This window comes from Aquarana catesbeiana, linkage group LG04 (assembly GCF_042186555.1).
Source record: "Aquarana catesbeiana isolate 2022-GZ linkage group LG04, ASM4218655v1, whole genome shotgun sequence".
In the NCBI taxonomy this organism is placed as follows: domain Eukaryota; kingdom Metazoa; phylum Chordata; class Amphibia; order Anura; family Ranidae; genus Aquarana; species Aquarana catesbeiana.
Window position 1 is genome coordinate 555,120,878 of NC_133327.1, and position 20,479 is coordinate 555,141,356.

Here is a 20,479-nt window from a genome sequence, read left to right on the forward strand (position 1 = left end):
ACTTGCCACCTGCAGCCTGCACAGATGCAGTGTCAGTCACTTGCGACCCACAGCCTGCCCAGATGCAGTGTCACTTTCCACCCACAGCCTGCCAACATGCAGTGTCACTTGCCACCCATAGCCTGCCAATATGCAGTGTCACTTGCCGCCCACAGCCTGCCAATATGCAGTGTCACTTGCCGCCTGCAGCCTGCCCAGAAGCAGTGTCACTTGCCACCCATAGCCTGCCAATACGCAGTGTCACTTGCCACCCATAGCCTGCCTAGATGCAGTATCACTTGCCACTCATAGCCTGCCAACATGCAGTGTCACTTGCTAACCACAGCCTGACAATATGCAGTGTCACTTGCCACCCACAGCCTGCCCAAATGAAGTTTCACTTGCTACCCGCAGCCTGCCAATATGCAATGTTACTTACCACCCATAGCCTACCAATATGCAGTGTCACTTATCACCCACAGCTTGCCCAGATGCAGTGTCACTTGCCACCCGCAGCCTACCCAGATGCAGTGTCACTTGCCACCCGAAGCCTGCGCAGATGCAGTGTCACTTGCCACCCATAGCCTGCCAATATGCAGTGTCACTTGCCACTCACAACCTGCCCAGATGCAGTGTCACTTGCCACCCACAGCCTGCCCAAATGCAGTGTCAGTCACTTGCCACCTGTCCAACAAGTCCAACAAACCACAGCCCATAGCCTCCCAGGGAAGGTGAACGCATCCCCCCCCTCCCCCTGCCGATGTGGCTCCTTCCAGTGGCAGTGCAGCCCGGGGGTTGGGAAGTACCCTGCTTTAGCGCATGCTGGAGGCTGGAGCCGGCCCAGACCTGGAGAGAGTGGAGGAGGTGGTTGGACATCCGTTGTGGGAGCGGAGCTGGCCCGTGGAGAGCACTAGGCACAGAGGAGGAGAAAGTTATCTCCTCCTCCGCTTCGAATGCTGGGCAGGGAGTCGTGGCTGTGGCGTCACTGGTTGCTAGAATCCAGGTGCCTCTAGCAACCAGTGGCCTGGCTAGTAAGAGAAAAAGAGTCTCTCAGGTGGAGGTGGGGAGGCAGAGCCAGCGACATTGTGATGGCTGGGTTTGCTCCTCTGTCAGTTTCATTCTGAGACATTGTATTGTCCCGGAATGAAGGTGCCCGGGACCCAGGACAGACGCCGATCCCTGATTCCAGGGGGAGCATTTGCCCCCTCCTTGCGGAAACCCATGAGAACACCTGTCGGTTTAAATTTAATAGGGGTTATTCCTGCGCTACCGTGGGAAAGAGATGCACACGCGGACAGCTGCAGGCACCGAATGGGGTCAGACAAAGCCCATAGGTAATAAAAGACATAAAAAATAGGTGCTGCGCTAACCTAATGGAGTGAGAGGATGCAATAACGTATGGCAGTAAAGGGTAAATATATTATGAAAAGTGATCGGCTACAGGATCATATGTGGAAAAAATTGATAATAATACAAATCTCACGCAAAATATCTGGTGAGACCGTGCAAGTGAAATATGGTGTAAACTTATAAATATCTGATAATATAAAAACCTGAAGGTAAATATGTGCAAACAACAGCAGCAATATAAATGCAGGGAACACACAGAAAATTAATAATCATCATACATGTGTAATACTCTATGTACAATTCTAAGCATAAAGTGCCAATAAGTAAATGTGCAAACTACAATAATAAAAAATCCTGTGTCTTGTGCAAAATCACATATAAAGTGCAAGGTGATGTGTGACATATATCTATCAATCACATCGCAAAAAATATCACCATAATAAATAAATTGAAATCCAAAAAATGTCTAAAACACAACCAAACTTGTGTATCAGTGATTAAACATTCAGTGATATTTCTCCTTTAAAAGTCCATTGTGAAAAATAACAAACAGTGGAGTGCCAAAAGAGAGAGGGTGTATATCCTCTTCGTGCATAAGCACACACAGGTGGGTAATGGCCCCTTACCTTGCGGTAATGGGGAAACTGCATAAAAAGCAAATACTGGAGGAGGTGGTCTGTCCTTGGGGTCCCTGGACCGGAGTGGATGTTCCCTGTGCCTTGATACCTCAGTGACAACAGAACGAATAATAAAAGAACAGAGGGGTACCGGATAGTGTAGTATTTCCAGCAAAGTAGTTTTCATTGAAGGTTAAAAGCATGTACTCACAGGGAATCCCCTGATGAAGTCACGTGATTGGGTGACGTCACGCGTTGGGGCGGGATAGGCACTGACACTGATTGTGATTGACGAGCTCGCCGCTCGTAGGAGATAGATGCGATGTCCATTTACTCAATGTGAGTACATGCTTTTAACCTTCAATAAAAACTACTTTGCTGGAAATACTACACTATCCGGTACCCCTCTGTTCTTTTATTATTCGTTCTGTTGTCACTGAGGTATCAAGGCACAGGGAACATCCACTCCGGTCCAGGGACCCCAAGGAGAGACCACCTCCTCCAGTATTTGCTTTTTATGCAGTTTCCCCATTACCGCAAGGTAAGGGGCCATTACCCACCTGTGTGTGTGTTTATGCACGAAGAGGATATACACCCTCTCTCTTTTGGCACTCCACTGTTTGTTATTTTTCACAATGGACTTTTAAAGGAGAAATATCACTGAATGTTTAATCACTGATACACACGTTTGGTTGTGTTTTAGACATTTTTTGGATTTTAATTTGTTTACTATGGTGATATTTTTTGCGATGTGATTGATAGATATATGTCACACATCACCTTGCACTTTATATGTGATTTTGCACAAGACACAGGATTTTTTATTATTGTAGTTTGCACATTTACTTATTGGCACTTTATGCTTAGAATTGTACATAGAGTATTACACATGTATGATGATTATTAATTTTCTGTGTGGTCCCTGCATATATATTGCTGCTGTTGTTTGCACATATTTACCTTCAGGTTTTTATATTATCAGATATTTATAAGTTTACACCATATTTCACTTGCACGGTCTCACCAGATATTTTGCGTGAGATTTGTATTATTATCAATTTTTTCCACATATGATCCTGTAGCCGATCACTTTTCATAAAATATTTATCCTTTACTGCCATAAGTCATTGCATCCTCTCACTCCATTAGGTTAGCGCAGCACCTATTTTTTTATGTCGGTTTAAATTACTGTCTGTGCCCTCTTTAGGGAGATTTACCCTCTCTATTTGTCCTGTTTACCCTTACCATTGAAAGTGAAAGTAAAACAAAATCCCAATGTCTGGATTGTCCCCAGAAAAATCTTTCAATGGGAACACTAGTTCTGGTAACCTGGGGGTCCTCAGGGCACTCCCATAATATGCAGGGATTCCCTCTCAGTTCCTGTTTTGGTTATGGGACAGGAAGTGAAGGTAAATCTCTCCAATTGGGGTACAGATGACAAAAAAATAAACCTACAGGGGTTATGACCCTCCCTTACCCAAAATGAAAAACAAAATTTACTATAGTTCTACTTTAACCATACACAGCTAGACTTTACCCATTCAGCTCTGTGGGGGCTAGAGGTAATCCTCATATTAACCATATCCACAAATAGCTGCAGCACAATTAGCATAGTGCTACTTAGTGCTGTCAACCTCACGTGACACTTTTTACTGACAACAAATAGCATATTTACTGACTGAGCACATTTTTTTACTGGCAACCTGAAAAATGACAGAACTCCTATTAAAAACTAAGACAATCAATATTTAAACAGTATAAATATGATATGGAAACCCTGACAATACACATAAGTAATTTGTATAGTTTACATTTACAAATGTCAACACAGCACAACAAATTACCAGCCCTTGATATTTACGGACAGTTGTAAAAGTCACTGATTTTTACAAACTGTCAGTAAATTAACTGATGGTTGGCAGCCCTGGTGCCACTTTCCACAGGTATTGTAAAAGAGTGCTACCAGAAATGTTTTGGCAACTCTGTAATCTATACTGTCATTATATTTTATAACGTAATATATTGTGTGTATAATTGTATACCAATAAAATACTTACCAGTGAGTCTGGGGAAGTTGTAGTGTTGCTTTCCTGATGGCTTTGGGTAACTTCGTCAATATCCAACTCTACATTCTTGCTGTCAACAACAGAAATATATTTCATGATCACCATCAATTTATACTTGGCACAGCAAAAGTTATGCCATGCTACTAACACAGGGTCCAAAAAATCCCTGCAAGTGTGTGGTAAGCATAGTTTACACAAATATGAGCTTTCATTATATCATATACATACAGTATCTCACAAAATGAGTACAACACACCCCTCACATTTTTGTAAATATTTTATTATATTTTTTCATGTGACAACACTTAAGAAATGACACTTTGCTACAATGTAAAGTAGTGAGTGTACAGCTTGTATAACAGTGTAAATTTGCTGTCCCCTCAAAATAACTCAACACACAGCCATTAATGTCTAAACCGCTGGCAACAAAAGTGAGTACACCTCTAAGTGAAAATGTCCAAATTGGGCCCAATTAGCCATTTTCCCTTCCCGGTATCATGTGACTCATTAGTGTTATGATGTCTCAGGTGTGAATGGGGAGCAGGTGTATTCAATTTGGTGTTATCGCTCTCACTCTCTCATACTGGTCACTGGAAGTTCAACATGGCTCTTCATGGCAAAGACCTCTCTGAGGATCTGAAAAAAAGAATTGTTGCTCTACATGAAGATGGCCTAGGCTATAAGAAGATTTTCAAGACCCTGAAACTGAGCTTCAGCACTGTGGCCAAGACCATACAGCGGTTTAACAGGACAGGTTCCACTCAGAACAGACCTTGCCATGGTCGACCAAAGAAGTTGAGTGCATGTGCTCAGCGTCATATCCAAAGGTTGTCTTTGGGAAATAGACGTATGAGTGCTGCCAGCATTGCTGCAGAGGTTGAAGGGGCAGGGGGTCAGCCTGTCAGTGCTCAGACCATATGCCACACACTGCATCAAATTGGTCTCCATGGCTGTCGTCCCAGAAGGAAGCCTCTTCTGAAGATGATGCACAAGAAAGCCCGCAAACAGTTTGCTGAAGACCAGCAGACTAAGGACATGGATTACTGGAACCATGTCCTGTGATCTGATAAGACCAAGATAAACACATTTGGTTCAGATGGTGTCAAGCGTGTGTGGCGGCAACCAGGTGAGGAATACAAAGACAAGTGTGTCTTGCCTACAGTCAAGCATTGTGGTGGGAGTGTCATGGTCTGGGGCTGCATGAGTGCTGCCAGCACTGGGAAGTTACAGTTCATTGAGGGAACCATGAATGCCAACATGTACTGTGACATACTGAAGCAGAGCATGATCCCCTCCCTTCGGAGACTGGGCCGCAAGGCAATATTCCGACATGATAACGACCCCAAACACACCTCCAAGATGACCACTGCCTTGCTAAAGAAGCTGAGGGTAAAGGTGATGGACTGGCCAAGCATGTCTGGAAAATAATGGTGGCCACACAAAATATTGACACTTTGGGCCCAATTTGGACATTTTCACTTAGGGGTGTACTCACTTTTGTTGCCAGCGGTTTAGACATTAATGGCTGTGTGTTGATTTATTTTGAGTGGACAGCAAATTTACACTGTTATACAAGCTGTACACTCACTACTTTACATTGTAGCATAGTGTTATTTCTTCAGTGTTGTCACATGAAAAGATAGAAAAAAATACTTACAAAAATATGAGGGGTGTACTCACTTTTGTGAGATACTGTATGTGTTTATGTCTAACACAAAGCTCAATTCCTCTCATTATACTCAGGATAACCACACACTCTTCGGTGTGTATCTTATTCTCCTCTTTAAAGTGGATCTAATGCTAATATGTTTTATACCTTAGTGCATTCCCTGTAAGATAAAAAACATTTAAGCACCATACACACAATCATAAAATCAGATGAAAAATACCTCTTTTGAAGCGATCTACGATAATCTGATCGTTAGTACACAGCTTTCATCTGAAATTATCCAAATGAACACGAAAATGTTTCTTGTACGATACCAGATCAAACAATTTTTGTTTAATCAGTCTGGTTTATGCCCAAAAATATAATACAGATTCAATACAATACATTACATCACTTCCGAATTTTTATTCTGTAGTACGAGAATTTTTGTACTTTAGTAACCTCTTCTTTTTTGATATGGAGACTAGCATGCAAAAAAACAGACGATTATTTATCTGACAAGCTCATCCTGTGTACCAGGCTTTAGCACTTGCTTTGCCTCACCCAATACTCCCCCCACCCCCCTTTAACACTTACCCGAGTCCTACATCGGTCCAGTGCTGCTGGTCTTCTCTCCCACCTCCATGTTCTCACTACACTACACTGTTAGCAGTGGCAGCCATTGGCTCTTGCTGCTGTCAGTCAAATCCTTTGATCAGAGAGCGGGGCCAGGGCCGAGCCGCGCTGTGTGTGTCTATGGATGCACACACTCCCCAGCTCAGGAACGAGCCCACATGTCTGCTCCCACAGCAAGCGATATGTTATAGGGAGAGATACAGAAGAGGAGGAGCCAAGATCACCGGCATGGGACCCCAGAAGAGGAGGTTTGGGGCCGCTCTGTGCAATACATCTGCACAGAGCAGGTGAGTATAACTGTCTATTATTTTAATTATAAAAAATGTTTGCCTTTAGAAATGCTTTAATTGTACTATACATGAAACTGAACTCCAGGCAAATAGATAAAGACGCAGATGAAAAACATATATGGGAGTTGTTTTACCTGCCAAAAGATTTGATTTAATGTCTATCCAGTCCTGAGATTTACACAACTATTCTACACCATAAAACCTTATCTGGCAGGAGAGGAGACTTGATCTTTCTTTTCCGCAGTTTAGTAACTTTTACAGGCACCCCACCCTGTGACTGGACAGTGAAAGGAAAAGCAGCACACAGATGAGCTCATCTTTCTGTTATTCAGGTCACTTCTCCTATCAGCATGCTCCTCTCTCTGCAGAACAACTGATTGGCTCCTTGTGCTGCTTCTTCCTCCTCCAGTCTGAGCTTTGCTGTACAGGGTCTGAAAATTTTGATCCTAAGTCAAATGCAGGTACTTCCACTGTTTGCATTAAAAAATAAAAATAATACTAATTACTAAAAGATGCATTAACAAATATAAGGCTGCGTTAAAGGGTTAGTTCACCTTTACAGAGAGCCTGACACTAGACCCCCTCCCCACCCACCTGGTCCCTGCTGTACTTACTACCAGCATTCATCAGCTGTCCGGGCTGCTACAGCCGACCCACCTGTATGGTGATTTGAAATCCCTGCTGCTCTCATCTTCATCCTGCGCTGCCAGGACAGGCCAGATGGTTTCTGATTGACCAGTGCCATCACATGAAGGGGGGGGTTAGGTGTTAGGTCACCATTACAGTTTTTCTGGAACACTTAAACTTGTTTCCTTTCAGCAGCCATTGCGCAGAGCTGGGCTTCTGGGGTGCCCCTGCTCCTTTTAGGAATGCGCTCCCTCTAGACATAACTACTCTTAATGTATCCATTGCTATACTGATGAGGCAGGGTGGTTTTCACATATACAAATGTTGTGTAACCAAAACCCCTTTTTAATGCAAAGTGGTAATGCTCTAAAAGCTAGTTATGTATTGGGTGGTTGCCATGTTTGTTTAGCTTGCTGCACTAACTCCTGTCTTATTGTATATGCCTGGAAAGCAGGGTTGCCAACCACTAGTAAATTTACTGACAGTTAGTAAAAATCAGTGATTTTTTTTAACAACTGCCACTAAATATCAGAAGCTGATAATTTCATGCTGTGTTGATTTTTAAGTATAAATCAAGCAAATTAGTTTGTTATAGGTATTGTCAGTGTTTCCATATCATGTTTATACTGTTTAAATATTCACTGTGTCGGTTTTCAATAGGAGTTCTGTAATTTCTCAGGTTGCCAGTAAAAAAGGTGCTCTGTCAGTAAATTGTCCATGTTTTGTCAGTAAAAAATGCAGTGGGTGGTTGGCAACCCTGCTGGAAAGATGCAGGGTTGGGAGGCCAATAGGAAGACAAAATGCAGGCAAAATCTATATTATTATTAAAATAATCTCTAGGGTGAGAACAAAGTATACCAGAAAAAAGTAAAAACTGATAATAAAGATATTGGGGAAAAATCGTACCTTGGATCTGTGTGGTTGCTTGAAATATTGCTGTTGCCAACATCTTTGGCATTCTTGGCTTTTTTGCTGTGTTTTTTATGATGGACCACCGTTCCGTTGTCAAACATTAGATGTAGTCGAAAACTTACAAACTTAATCACTGTAAACAACATTGTTGTGGATATGCAGTAAAGGCATAATGTGAGTCTTGTTGCAGGCAAGCCCTGTGGGAAATACAATCGGTAAACATACTGCAGTGTAAGTCAATTTTAAAGCAGCAATGCTGTCATGCCTGTTTTTTGTGCCAGGGGAATGCTTAACCAAAAACTTGATTGTATGATTGAAAAAAAAAAAAAAAATAGCTGCCCATATGTAGGCAGGTGTAGTCTGTACTCTCTCCTGCAGGTGGCGCTTGACCAAAGTGGCAATGCAGAAGGGGACGGAAGTTGTGAGTAACTTGATTTCTCTATGCCTTCCTGTGGTCTCAGCTGTCCGATTGGATGCTGACGCCCCATGTGATTGGGTCAGGCACAGTCTATATAAAACTCCGGCTCTGGGGTTGGGTGTGCTTTATGGCTAGTGTAGGGACGGGATCCCCGTCTGACAGGGACAGTGCTTAGAGGTAGGGAAAGGTTCCAGAGGAGTAGGGACAGTGCTGGGACTATGTCAACCTCTCTTTAGGAAGCCTCGCCCCAGGCCGTATTCCACTTCTAATTGCAGACACACTGGGTATCTTCAAGTCTTCAGACCGCTGTCACTGTTTGTACGTGGCTCTGGATGGGTGTGCCTACCCGCCGCACCTGAATAAATTGTATTTGAACTTTTTCTACAATATAACTTTATTGCCTACTTGGACTCTGTGGGGTTGATTTACTAAAGGCAAATAGACTATGCACTTTGCAAAGTTCAAATAACTCTCCACCCCTCCCTGCTCTAAAGCCTCGTACACACGATCGGATTTTCCGCAGACAAAACCTCGGACTTTTGTCCAAAGGCGTGTGCCTGGATTTTGTCTTGCATACAACTGGTACACAATTGTCGGCTAACAAACACGAACGTAGTGACGTACTAGACATACTACTAGCTGAAAAAGAGGAAGTTCAATTGTCAGGCGCCACCCTTTGGGCTCCTTCTGCTAATTTCGTGTTAGTAGAAGTTTGGTGAGTGTTGATTCGCACTTTTCACTTCACGCTTTTCAGTTTGTTTCTGAACCGCCGTTCGTCAACCAGCCATGTTGCGGAATCGGAGGAGATAACGTGTTATTTATTATTGGCCTTGGAGTTATTGCTTTGGCCCAAGTCCAGGAACAGGAGGAAGAGGATTTTTTGGACCAGAAATTGGTTGCTTTATTAATCGTGATCAATTATGTCATATGCCTTTTCTGCGGGAGCTCCAGGAGAATAATCCAGATGTTTTTCGGAATTATCTCCGGATGATGGACCCTTGCTTTCACCAACTCTTGGCATTGTTGACTCCCTATATTAAGAAGCAGGACACATGCATGAGGCTTTTATTTTATTTTTTGGTTGAATAATGATTTGATTTGTTATGTTTTCTATATTTGTGGATGCATAGAATGCACTTTGGTTAAGTTCTAATGGCAGATAGCATGTCTAATTTTATTCTTTTTTTAATGCACAATAAAAAAAATTGTAGAATAATATTTGGCTATGTGTTTTACTTCAAATGACAGTTTGGGGGTAGGCAGTTACATTTTAAAAAATACAATGTAAAATTAACAAGGGACACCAACATAGTTGTATCATTGATCATAAAAACTACGGGATAATGATGTTGTGGTAACTTGCACCAAAAAAAAATAACAAACATAATAATATTATTCTTGATATCACTAGAAAAAAAAACGGTTGTTTTTTCCGCCAACAGCCTGTCATCACACAATTCCTGTTGGAAAATCCGATCGCGTGTACGCGGCTTAAGTCTCAGTTGTTGCCATTCATCTGTCAAATGCCAAAGCCTTTACCATCCACTAAAATTCTGACATTTGAAAAGATAAACCATAACAGTTGAAATTAACTTTAGGAGGAGCATGGTTCAATATTAGCTTGAGCAAAAGTCAAGACACTTTGTAGAGCTTAGACCAGGGATCAACAGGGGTTCCAAAGAGATAGATCTGAAGACCAACACTGGTATTTGCAGGCTCCATAAGGTTACTTTAGAGAGGGCAAGATACTTTAAAAGACTTTGCCAGACAGTAAAATCTTACTGAGTGTTTAGTAAAGAGGCGTTCCTGTCTGTTTACTGTAGCTGTTGACTTTTAATGATGTAAGGTCACTTACCTGTCCACGGATCCCAGGATGTCGTCACCCCTAACCGATTCGCCAGTCAGCTTCGGGTGCAGGCACCGGCATCTGCAGTAAGGGAAACAGGAAGTGAAGCCTTTGCGGCTTCACAGCCTGTTTCTTACTGTGCATGTCACACTGTGTATTTTGAATGGTCCCGCTGTCTTCTGGGACCTCTGTGTTTCCCAGAAGGCAGCGGGGGGAGAAAGGGCCAGAAATGTCATAGATCGCCACGCAGTGATCTTACCTGGAAGTGGGAGTGGGTACCTGTCAAAACCAGGTACCCTCCCCCTCAAAAAATGCCAAATGTGGCAGTGGAGGGGGGGAGGGTGCAAACAAGTGGAGCCTCTCCATTTTGGATGGGGCTCCAGTTGAAGACCCCATACACACTATTAGATTTTCTGCAGATTTTTGTTTTCAGATTTACCAAAACATGTAGTGCAAGGGCCTGCTTGATTGCATACAAATTTAAACTCTTATGCCGCGTACACACAGTCGGACTTTTCGGCTACAAAAGTCCGACAGCCCGTCCGACAGACTTTCGACGGACTTTTGGCGGACTTGCGGCGGACTTTCTAATGAACGGACTTGCCTACATACGATCACACAAAAGTAGGACGGATTTGTACGTGATGACGTACACCGGACTAAAATAAGGAAGTTGATAGCCAGTAGCCAATAGCTGCCCTAGCGTGGGTTTTTGTCCGTCGGACTAGCATACAGACGAGCGGATTTCTGGGTCCGGCGTAGTTACGACGTAAAGATTTGAAGCATGTTTCAAATCTAAAGTCCGTCAGATTTGCGGCTGGAAAAGTCCGCTGAAAGTCCGGGGAAGCCCACACACGATCGGATTGTCAGCCGGCTTTAGTCCGTCGGCGTCCGTCGCACTTTTGTAGAGGAAAAGTCCGACCGTGTGTACGCGGCATTAAGGTTTGATCTCATATTATATGGTTTTGGTAAATCTGAAGACAAAAATCTGCAGACAATCTAATAGTGTGTATGGGGCTTTAGTCTCTCCTGGATATTAAGCACACCAGAAGAAAGTTGAATTAAGTTATGCCAAAATTCTATATTGTTTACTAAAATGTATCATAAATTAAAAGATCCACGTGAAACATTCTCTCTCATCCAACATTCTAGACCACCCAATTTCAATCAGGGTTCTGTGGAACCTTTAGGTCCCTCCAGCTATTGCTAGCGTTCCCATGAGCTGTGGTTGGTTGACCTTCTATTTAATGGTGTCTGTATAGTTCCAGGGCCTATGTCACTTGACAGAGACAGCTGCATGACACCACGATCTTCTTAGCTGTCTGTAAGGGTGGAATTCTAAATACCACTGTAGGGGGGATTCTTCTTACTGGCTTCTAATGTAAGAAGCATTTTCCCACTGACTCCAATGATTTTTTAGCAAGGGTCCCTCGAGACCTGAAAATATACCATACATGCGTCACATGTGTGACAGCGTGACAGTGTGACAATACAGGGGTACATTGGAGGGATAGGGACAGATTCATAACAGGAGTGTAGGCAGTGGGGTGCGTCCATTAGAGGTCACGCCACCCGCTCTGTGTAAAATGGATAGATTCATGCATTGCATGAATCTATCCATTGCCGCTGTAGCCACCCCCTATTCAGGCATCCAGTGCCCAGGCGTGTTAGAAAAGTGAATGAATATTTGCTTTTCTAACACTGAACCGCCTCTCAGCCAATCAGGAGGTGTGGGTCTAATACCCGCCACCTGATTGGCTGAAGGCACAGGCGCTCTGATTGGACGCATAGCAGGAAGGAAGAAGAGACAAATGGAGGATACAGGAGCCGCCGCCTGACCCGCTGCTCATCCCATCTTCCCACAGCTTGCCATCGTCACTCACTGCCTGATTCCTCACCAAGATTGGATAAGTGCTGGGCAGCCAGCCAGCGAGCGGGTGGCCGGGGGTCACAATGGCTGCATTTGATGGGCACAAGTGGCTGCATTTTATGGGCACAGTGCATTGATGGGGCACATGGGCTGCATTTGATGGGGCAGAAGTGGCTGCATTTGATGGGGCACAAGTCACTGCATTTGATGGACACAGTGCGTTGATGGGGCACAGTGGCTGCATTTGATGGAGCACAAGTGGTGGCATTTGATGGAGCGCAAGTGGTGGCATTTGATGGAGCGCAAGTGGCGGCATTTGATGGAGCACAAGTGGCAGCATTTGACGCCCACGGTTGCTGAATTTGATGGGCACAGTGGCTCCATTTGACGGGCACAGTGGCTACATTTGGCGGGCACAGTGGCTACATTTGACAGGCACAGTGGCTGCATTTGACGGGCACAGTGGCTACATTTGACAGGCACAGTGGCTGCATTTGACGAGCACAGTGGCTACATTTTGAGCACCAGCCGCCATTGAGTGTAGGGAAAAATAACTTTTATGGTAGAATCATCAGGGATTAGTATAAGAAAAGCTGCAGATTTTAGAAATATTGACTCCTAAAATGGCATCAACACGTCACAGCTTACATGACAATACAGGGTTTACATAAACTATAAACTCCTATTATGTGAATAAGCTTGCAAGCACACAATGCAGGGTGACAACGTCATGGAGTGTTGTCACCTTGAAAAAAGTAGGGATGAAAGTTTATATTTAGTGAATGTTATTAATGATGAAAAAATAAAAATCATAACCCTATTAGGCGAAGGCTGCAGCAGTTTTTAGATGTTAGTTTTACATTTCTGGAGTCTACTCAATGTTTTTAATGCATCGTTCACCCAAGGTTTGCATTTTATAATTAAAACCTTGAAAACCATAATAAATAAAACCTTTCTAATTTGTTTGAATATCATGACTGTACACCTTCAATACTCTCAGCCACCAACTCAGGAAAAGTATGCAGTGAGGTCCCAATCCTGATGGGTTTGCTGACCAGTGAAGGGAGGAAGTCAGGGGGTCAATCAATCAGCTAAGAATGACAGATGAGCTGGCACCATACAGGTATTCTAGAGGTGGCACCATATAGGTATTACTAGAGCTGGCACCATATAGGTATTCTAGAGGTGGCACCATATAGGTATTACTAGAGCTGGCATCATACAGGTATTAATGCCACACACCCTCCTATATTATATACATGCCATGTTCCAGCACTCACCAGATGCATGGCCAGAGGTAAGAGCAGCAGGAAGACCCAGAGATATAGATGGCAGATATTATTGAACTGGCTGTCCTCGGGATCGTGGTACCATCCTCCGGTTAATGCAGCCCACACACCTTGGCGGAGAATCTGCAGGATGTGAGATGCCATGTCTGCTGCAGAGAGAGGAGAACAGAGCAGAGCCGACAGGAGAGAGAGAGAGAGCTACTGCCTCATCATCACCACCCGATATATATATATAAAGCACTGCGCATCCCCTCCGCTCCTCTATACAGAACACTGCGCACCCCTCCCCCTCCGCACCTCTATATACAGCTCTGCGCATCCCCGATCACAGGACAGCTGTGTGGGGAGTGATGGAACCCCCGCGATACTGAGAGCTGTCTGTGTACCCCGATCTAGTCACCGGGCACTGCGGGCCACTAAGAGCGGGCTGTATGTGCCCTTATTATATACACTTACTGTGGCCCCTGAGAGCGGGCTGTATGTGCCCTGATATACACCTACTGTGGCCCCTGAGAGCGGGCTGTATGTGCCCTTATATACACCTACTGTGGCCCCTGAGAGCGGGCTGTATGTGCCCTTATATACACCTACTGTGGCCCCTGAGAGCGGGCTGTATGTGCCCTGATATACACCTACTGTGGCCCCTGAGAGCGGGCTGTATGTGCCCTTATATACACCTACTGTGGCCCCTGAGAGCGGGCTGTGTGTGCCCTTACAACAGGGCAGCCATCAGAAATTTTTAGGCCCCTTACACGACTTTAGACCTGGCCCCCCCAGCCTGACCATCAACATTCCACAGGGCCTGTCGCACACCGGCCCCCTTACCTGTACGCACTCAGCCCCCCCCCACACACACACACCTCTATATATGTCAGCCCCCCCGACACACACACACCTGTATATATGTCAGCCCCCCCACACATACCTGTATATATGTCAGCCCCACCACACACACACCTGTATATATGTCAGCCCCCCACACACACACACCTATATATATGTCAGCCCCCCACACACACACCTGTATATATGTCAGCCCCCCCACACACACACCTGTATATATGTCAGCCCCCCCACACACACACCTGTATATATGTCAGCCCCCCACACACACACCTGTATATATGTCAGCCCCCCACACACACCTGTATATATGTCAGCCCCACCACACACACACCTGTATATATGTCAGCCCCCCACACACACACACACACACCTGTATATATGTCAGCCCCCCACACACACACCTGTATATATGTCAGCCCCCCCCACACACACCTGTATATATGTCAGCCCCCCCGACACACACACACACCTGTATATATGTCAGCCCCCCACACACACACACCTGTATATATGTCAGCCCCCCACACACACCTGTATATATGTCAGCCCCCCACACACACCTGTATATATGTCAGCCCCCCCCCACACACACACCTGTATATATGTCAGCCCCCCCACACACACCTGTATATATGTCAGCCCCCCACACACACACACCTGTATATATGTCAGCCCCCCCACACACACACCTGTATATATGTCAGCCCCCCCACACACACCTGTATATATGTTAGCCCCCCACACACACCTGTATATATGTCAGCCCACCCACACACACCTGTATATATGTCAGCCCCCCCACACACACCTGTATATATGTCAGCCCCCCCACACACACCTGTATATATGTCAGCCCCCCCCACACACACCTGTATATATGTCAGCCCCCCCCACACACACCTGTATATATGTCAGCCCCCCTACACACACACACCTGTACATATGTCAGCCCCCCACACACCTGTATATATGTCAGCCCCCCCCACACACACCTGTATATATGTCAGCCCCCCACACACAGCTGTATATATGTCAGACCCCCCACACACACCTGTATATATATCAGCCCCCCTCACACACACCTGTATATATGTCAGCCCCCTCACACACACCTGTATATATGTCAGCCCCCCACACACACACCTGTATATATGTCAGCCCCCCCCCACACACCTGTATATATGTCAGCCACCCCCCTAATCACACCTGTGTATGTCAGCCCCCCACACACACCAGTATATATGTCAGCCCCCCACACACACCAGTATATATGTCAGCCCCCCCCACACACACCTGTATATATGTCAGCCCCCCCACACCTGTATATATGTCAGCCCCCCCACACACACCTGTATATATGTCAGCCCCCCACACACACACCTGTATATATGTCAGCCCCCCCACACACACACCTGTATATATGTCAGCCCCCCCGACACACACACACACCTGTATATATGTCAGCCCCCCACACACACACACCTGTATATATGTCAGCCCCCCACACACACCTGTATATATGTCAGCCCCCCACACACACCTGTATATATGTCAGCCCCCCCACACACACACACCTGTATATATGTCAGCCCCCCCACACACACCTGTATATATGTCAGCCCCCCCCACACACACACACCTGTATATATGTCAGCCCCCCCACACACACACCTGTATATATGTCAGCCCCCCACACACACCTGTATATATGTTAGCCCCCCACACACACCTGTATATATGTCAGCCCCCCCACACACACCTGTATATATGTCAGCCCCCCCACACACACCTGTATATATGTCAGCCCCCCCCACACACACCTGTATATATGTCAGCCCCCCACACACACACCTGTATATATGTCAGCCCCCCTACACACACACACCTGTACATATGTCAGCCCCCCACACACCTGTATATATGTCAGCCCCCCCCCACACACACCTGTATATATGTCAGCCCCCCACACACAGCTGTATATATGTCAGACCCCCCACACACACCTGTATATATATCAGCCCCCCTCACACACACCTGTATATATGTCAGCCCCCCTCACACACACCTGTATATATGTCAGCCCCCCACACACACACCTGTATATATGTCAGCCCCCCCACACACCTGTATATATGTCAGCCACCCCCCTAATCACACCTGTGTATGTCAGCCCCCCACACACACCAGTATATATGTCAGCCCCCCACACACACCAGTATATATGTCAGCCCCCCCCACACACACCTGTATATATGTCAGCCCCCCACACCTGTATATATGTCAGCCCCCCCACACACACCTGTATATATGTCAGCCCCCCCACACACACACCTGTATATATGTCAGCCCCCCCACACACACACCTGTATATATGTCAGCCCCCCCCACACACACCTGTATATATGTCAGCCCCCCACACACACTTGTATATATGTCAGCCCCCCACACTCACACCTGTATATATGTCAGCCCCCCACACTCACACCTGTATATATGTCAGCCCCCCAAACACACCTGTATATATGTCAGCCCCCCCACACACCTGTATATATGTCAGCCCCCCAAACACACCTGTATATATGTCAGCCCCCCCACAGACCTGTATATATGTCAGCCCCCCATACACACCTGTATATATGTCAGCCCCCCCACACACCTGTATATATGTCAGCCCCCCACACACACCTGTATATATGTCAGCCCCCCACACACACACCTGTATATATGTCAGCCCCCCCCACACACCTGTATATATGTCAGCCCCCCAAACACACCTGTATATATGTCAGCCCCCACACACACACCTGTATACATGTCAGCCCTCCACACACACACCTGTATATATGTCAGCCCCCCCACACACCTGTATATATGTCAGCCCCCATACACACCTGTATATATGTCAGCCCCCCCCACACACACTTGTATATATGTCAGCCCCCCACACACACCTGTATATATGTCATCCCCCCACACACCTGTAAATATGTCAGCCCCCCAAACACACCTGTATATATGTCAGCCCCCCACACACCTGTATATATGTCAGCCCCCCACACACCTGTATATATGTCAGCCCGCCCACACCTGTATATATGTCAGCCCCAGCACACACACCTGTATATATGTCAGCCCCCCCACACACCTGTATATATGTCAGCACCCCCCACACACACACCTGTATATACTGTATGTCAGCCCCCCCACAAACCAGTATATATGTCAGCCCCCCCACACACACCTGTATATATGTCAACCCCCTACACACACCTGTATATATGTCAGCCACCCCACACACACCCGTATATATGTCAGCCCCCCCACACCTGTATATATGTCAGCCCCCCCACACACCTGTATATATGTCAGCCCCCCACACACCTGTATATATGTCAGCCCCCCCACACACCTGTATATATGTCAGCCCCCACACACACCTGTATATATGTCAGCCCCCCCACACACACATGTATATATGTCAGCCCCCCACACACCTGTATTAATGTCAGCCCCCACACACACCTGTATATATGTCAGCCCCCCCACACACACCTCTATATATGTCAGCCCCCCACACACCTGTATTAATGTCAGCCCCCACACACACCTGTATATATGTCAGCCTCCCCACACACACCTGTATAGATGTCAGCCCCCCCACACACACCTGTATATATGTCAGCCCCCCACACACACCTATATATATGTCAGCCCCCCACACACCTGTATATATGTCAGCCCCCACACACACACCTGTATATATGGCAGTCCCCCCACACACACTTGTATATATGTCAGCCCCCCACACACACACCTGTATACAGTGGGGATGGAAAGTATTCAGACCCCCTTAAATTTTTCACTCTGTTATATTGCAGCCATTTGCTAAAATCATTTAAGTTAATTTTTTTCCTCATTAATGTACACACAGCACCCCATATTGACAGAAAAACACAGAATTGTTGACATTTTTGCAGATTTATTATGTCACATGGTCCTAAGTATTCAGACCCTTTGCTGTGACACTCATATATTTAACTCAGGTGCTGTCCATTTCTTCTGATATCCTTGAGATGGTTCTACACCTTCATTTGAGTCCAGCTGTGTTTCATTATACTGATTGGACTTGATTAGGAAAGCCACACACCTGTCTATATAAGACCTTACAGCTCACAGTGCATGTCAGGGCAAATGAGAATCATGAGGTCAAAGGAACTGCCTGAAGAGCTGAGAGACAGAATTGTGACTGAACTCCAGAGATGCAGTCGAGGGATGGGAGAAGGTTGTAGAAAGTCAACCATCACTGCAGCCCTCCACCAGTCAGGGCTTTATGGCAGAGTGGCCCGACAGAAGCCCCTCCTCAGTGCAAGACACATAAAAGCCTGCATGGAGTTTGCTAAAAAAACACCTGAAGGACTCCAAGATGGTGAGAAATAAGATTCTCTGGTCCGATGAGACCAAGATAGAACTTTTTGGCCTTAATTCTAAGCGGTATATGTGGAAAACCAGGCACTGCTCATCACCTGTCCAATACAGTCCCAACAGTGAAGCATGGTGGTGGCACCATCATGCTGTGGGGGTGTTTTTCAGCTGCAGGGACAGGACGACAGGTTGCAATCGAGGGAAAGATGAATGCGGCCAAGTACAGGGATATCCTGGATGAAAACCTTCTTCAGAGTGCTCAGGACCTCAGACTGGGCCAAAGGTTTACCTTCCTACAAGACAATGACCCTAAGCACACAGCTAAAATAATGGAGGAGTGGCTTCACAACAACTCCATGACTGTTCTTGAATGGCCCAGCCAGAGCCCTGACTTAAACCTAATTGAGCATCTCTGGAGAGACCTAAAAATGGCTGTCCACCAACGTTTACCATCCAACCTGACAGAAGTGGAGAGGATCTGCAAGGAGGAATGGCAGAGAATCCCCAAATCCAGGTGTGAAAAACTTGTTGCATCTTTCCCAAAAAGACTCATGGCTGTATTAGATCAAAAGGGTGTTTCTACTAAATACTGAGCAAAGGGTCTGAATACTTAGGACCATGTGATATTTCAGTTTTTCTTTTTTGATAAATCTGCAAAAATGTCAACAATTCTGTTTTTCTGTCAATAAGGGGTGCTGTGTGTACATTAATGAGGAAAAAAAATAACTTGAATGATTTTAGCAAATGGCTGCAATATAACAAAGAGTGAAAAATTTAAGGGGGTCTGAATACTTTTTGTCCCCACTGTATATGTCAGCCCCCCCACACACTCCTGTCTATATGTCAGCCCCCTTCACACACCTCTATATATTTCAGCCCCCCCATACACACACACCTGTATATATATCAGAGCCCCCCCCCACACACACCTGTATATATGTCAGCGCCCCCCCCACACACCTGTATATATGTCAGCGCCCCCCCCACACACCTGTATATATGTCAGCGCCCCCCCACACACCTGTATATATATATCAGCACCCTCCTCACACATTTGTATATATATCAGCACCCTCCCCACACACCTGTATATATGTCAGCGCCCTCCCCACACACCTGTATATATGTCAGCCACCCCCCACACCTGTATATATGTTAGCGCCCCCTCCACACACCTGTATATATGTCAGCCACCCTCCACACACCTGTATATATATATCAGCGCCCCCCCACACACCTGTATATATGTCAGCTACCCTCCACACACCTGTATATATATCAGCACCCCCCCTACACATACCTGTATATATGTCAGCGCCCCCTCCACACCTGTATATATGTCAGCGCCCCCCCCACACACACCTGTATATATGTCAGCGTCCCCCCACACACACCTGTATATATGTCAGCGCCCCCCCACACACACCTGTATATATGTCAGCGCCCCCCACACAATATGTCAGCGCCCCCCCCATACACCTATATATATGTTAGCGCCCCCCCACACACACCTGGATATATGTCAGCGCCCCCCCCCCACACACACCTGTATATATGTCAGCCACCCCCCACACACACCTGTATATATGTCAGCCCCCCAACACACACCTGTATATATGTCAGCCACCCCCCCACACACAAACACACACCTGTATATATGTCA

The 20,479-nt window shown here is 45.9% G+C and overlaps 1 protein-coding gene across 1 annotated transcript in view; it reads right to left on the bottom strand.

Annotated features, from left to right (window-relative positions):
* The window catches only part of PCNX2 (pecanex 2), a 294,170-nt gene extending 280,234 nt beyond the window's left edge, over positions 1 to 13,936 (bottom strand). The window contains exons 1-3 of the mRNA XM_073627975.1: positions 13,540 to 13,936; positions 8,120 to 8,322; positions 4,004 to 4,082 (exon numbers count right to left, since the gene is read on the bottom strand). Coding sequence (XP_073484076.1) covers positions 4,004 to 4,082; positions 8,120 to 8,322; positions 13,540 to 13,692 — 435 coding nt within the window. The 5' untranslated portion in view covers positions 13,693 to 13,936. The remainder of the gene's footprint in view (positions 1 to 4,003; positions 4,083 to 8,119; positions 8,323 to 13,539) is intronic.
* Positions 13,937 to 20,479: the final 6,543 nt, after the last annotated feature.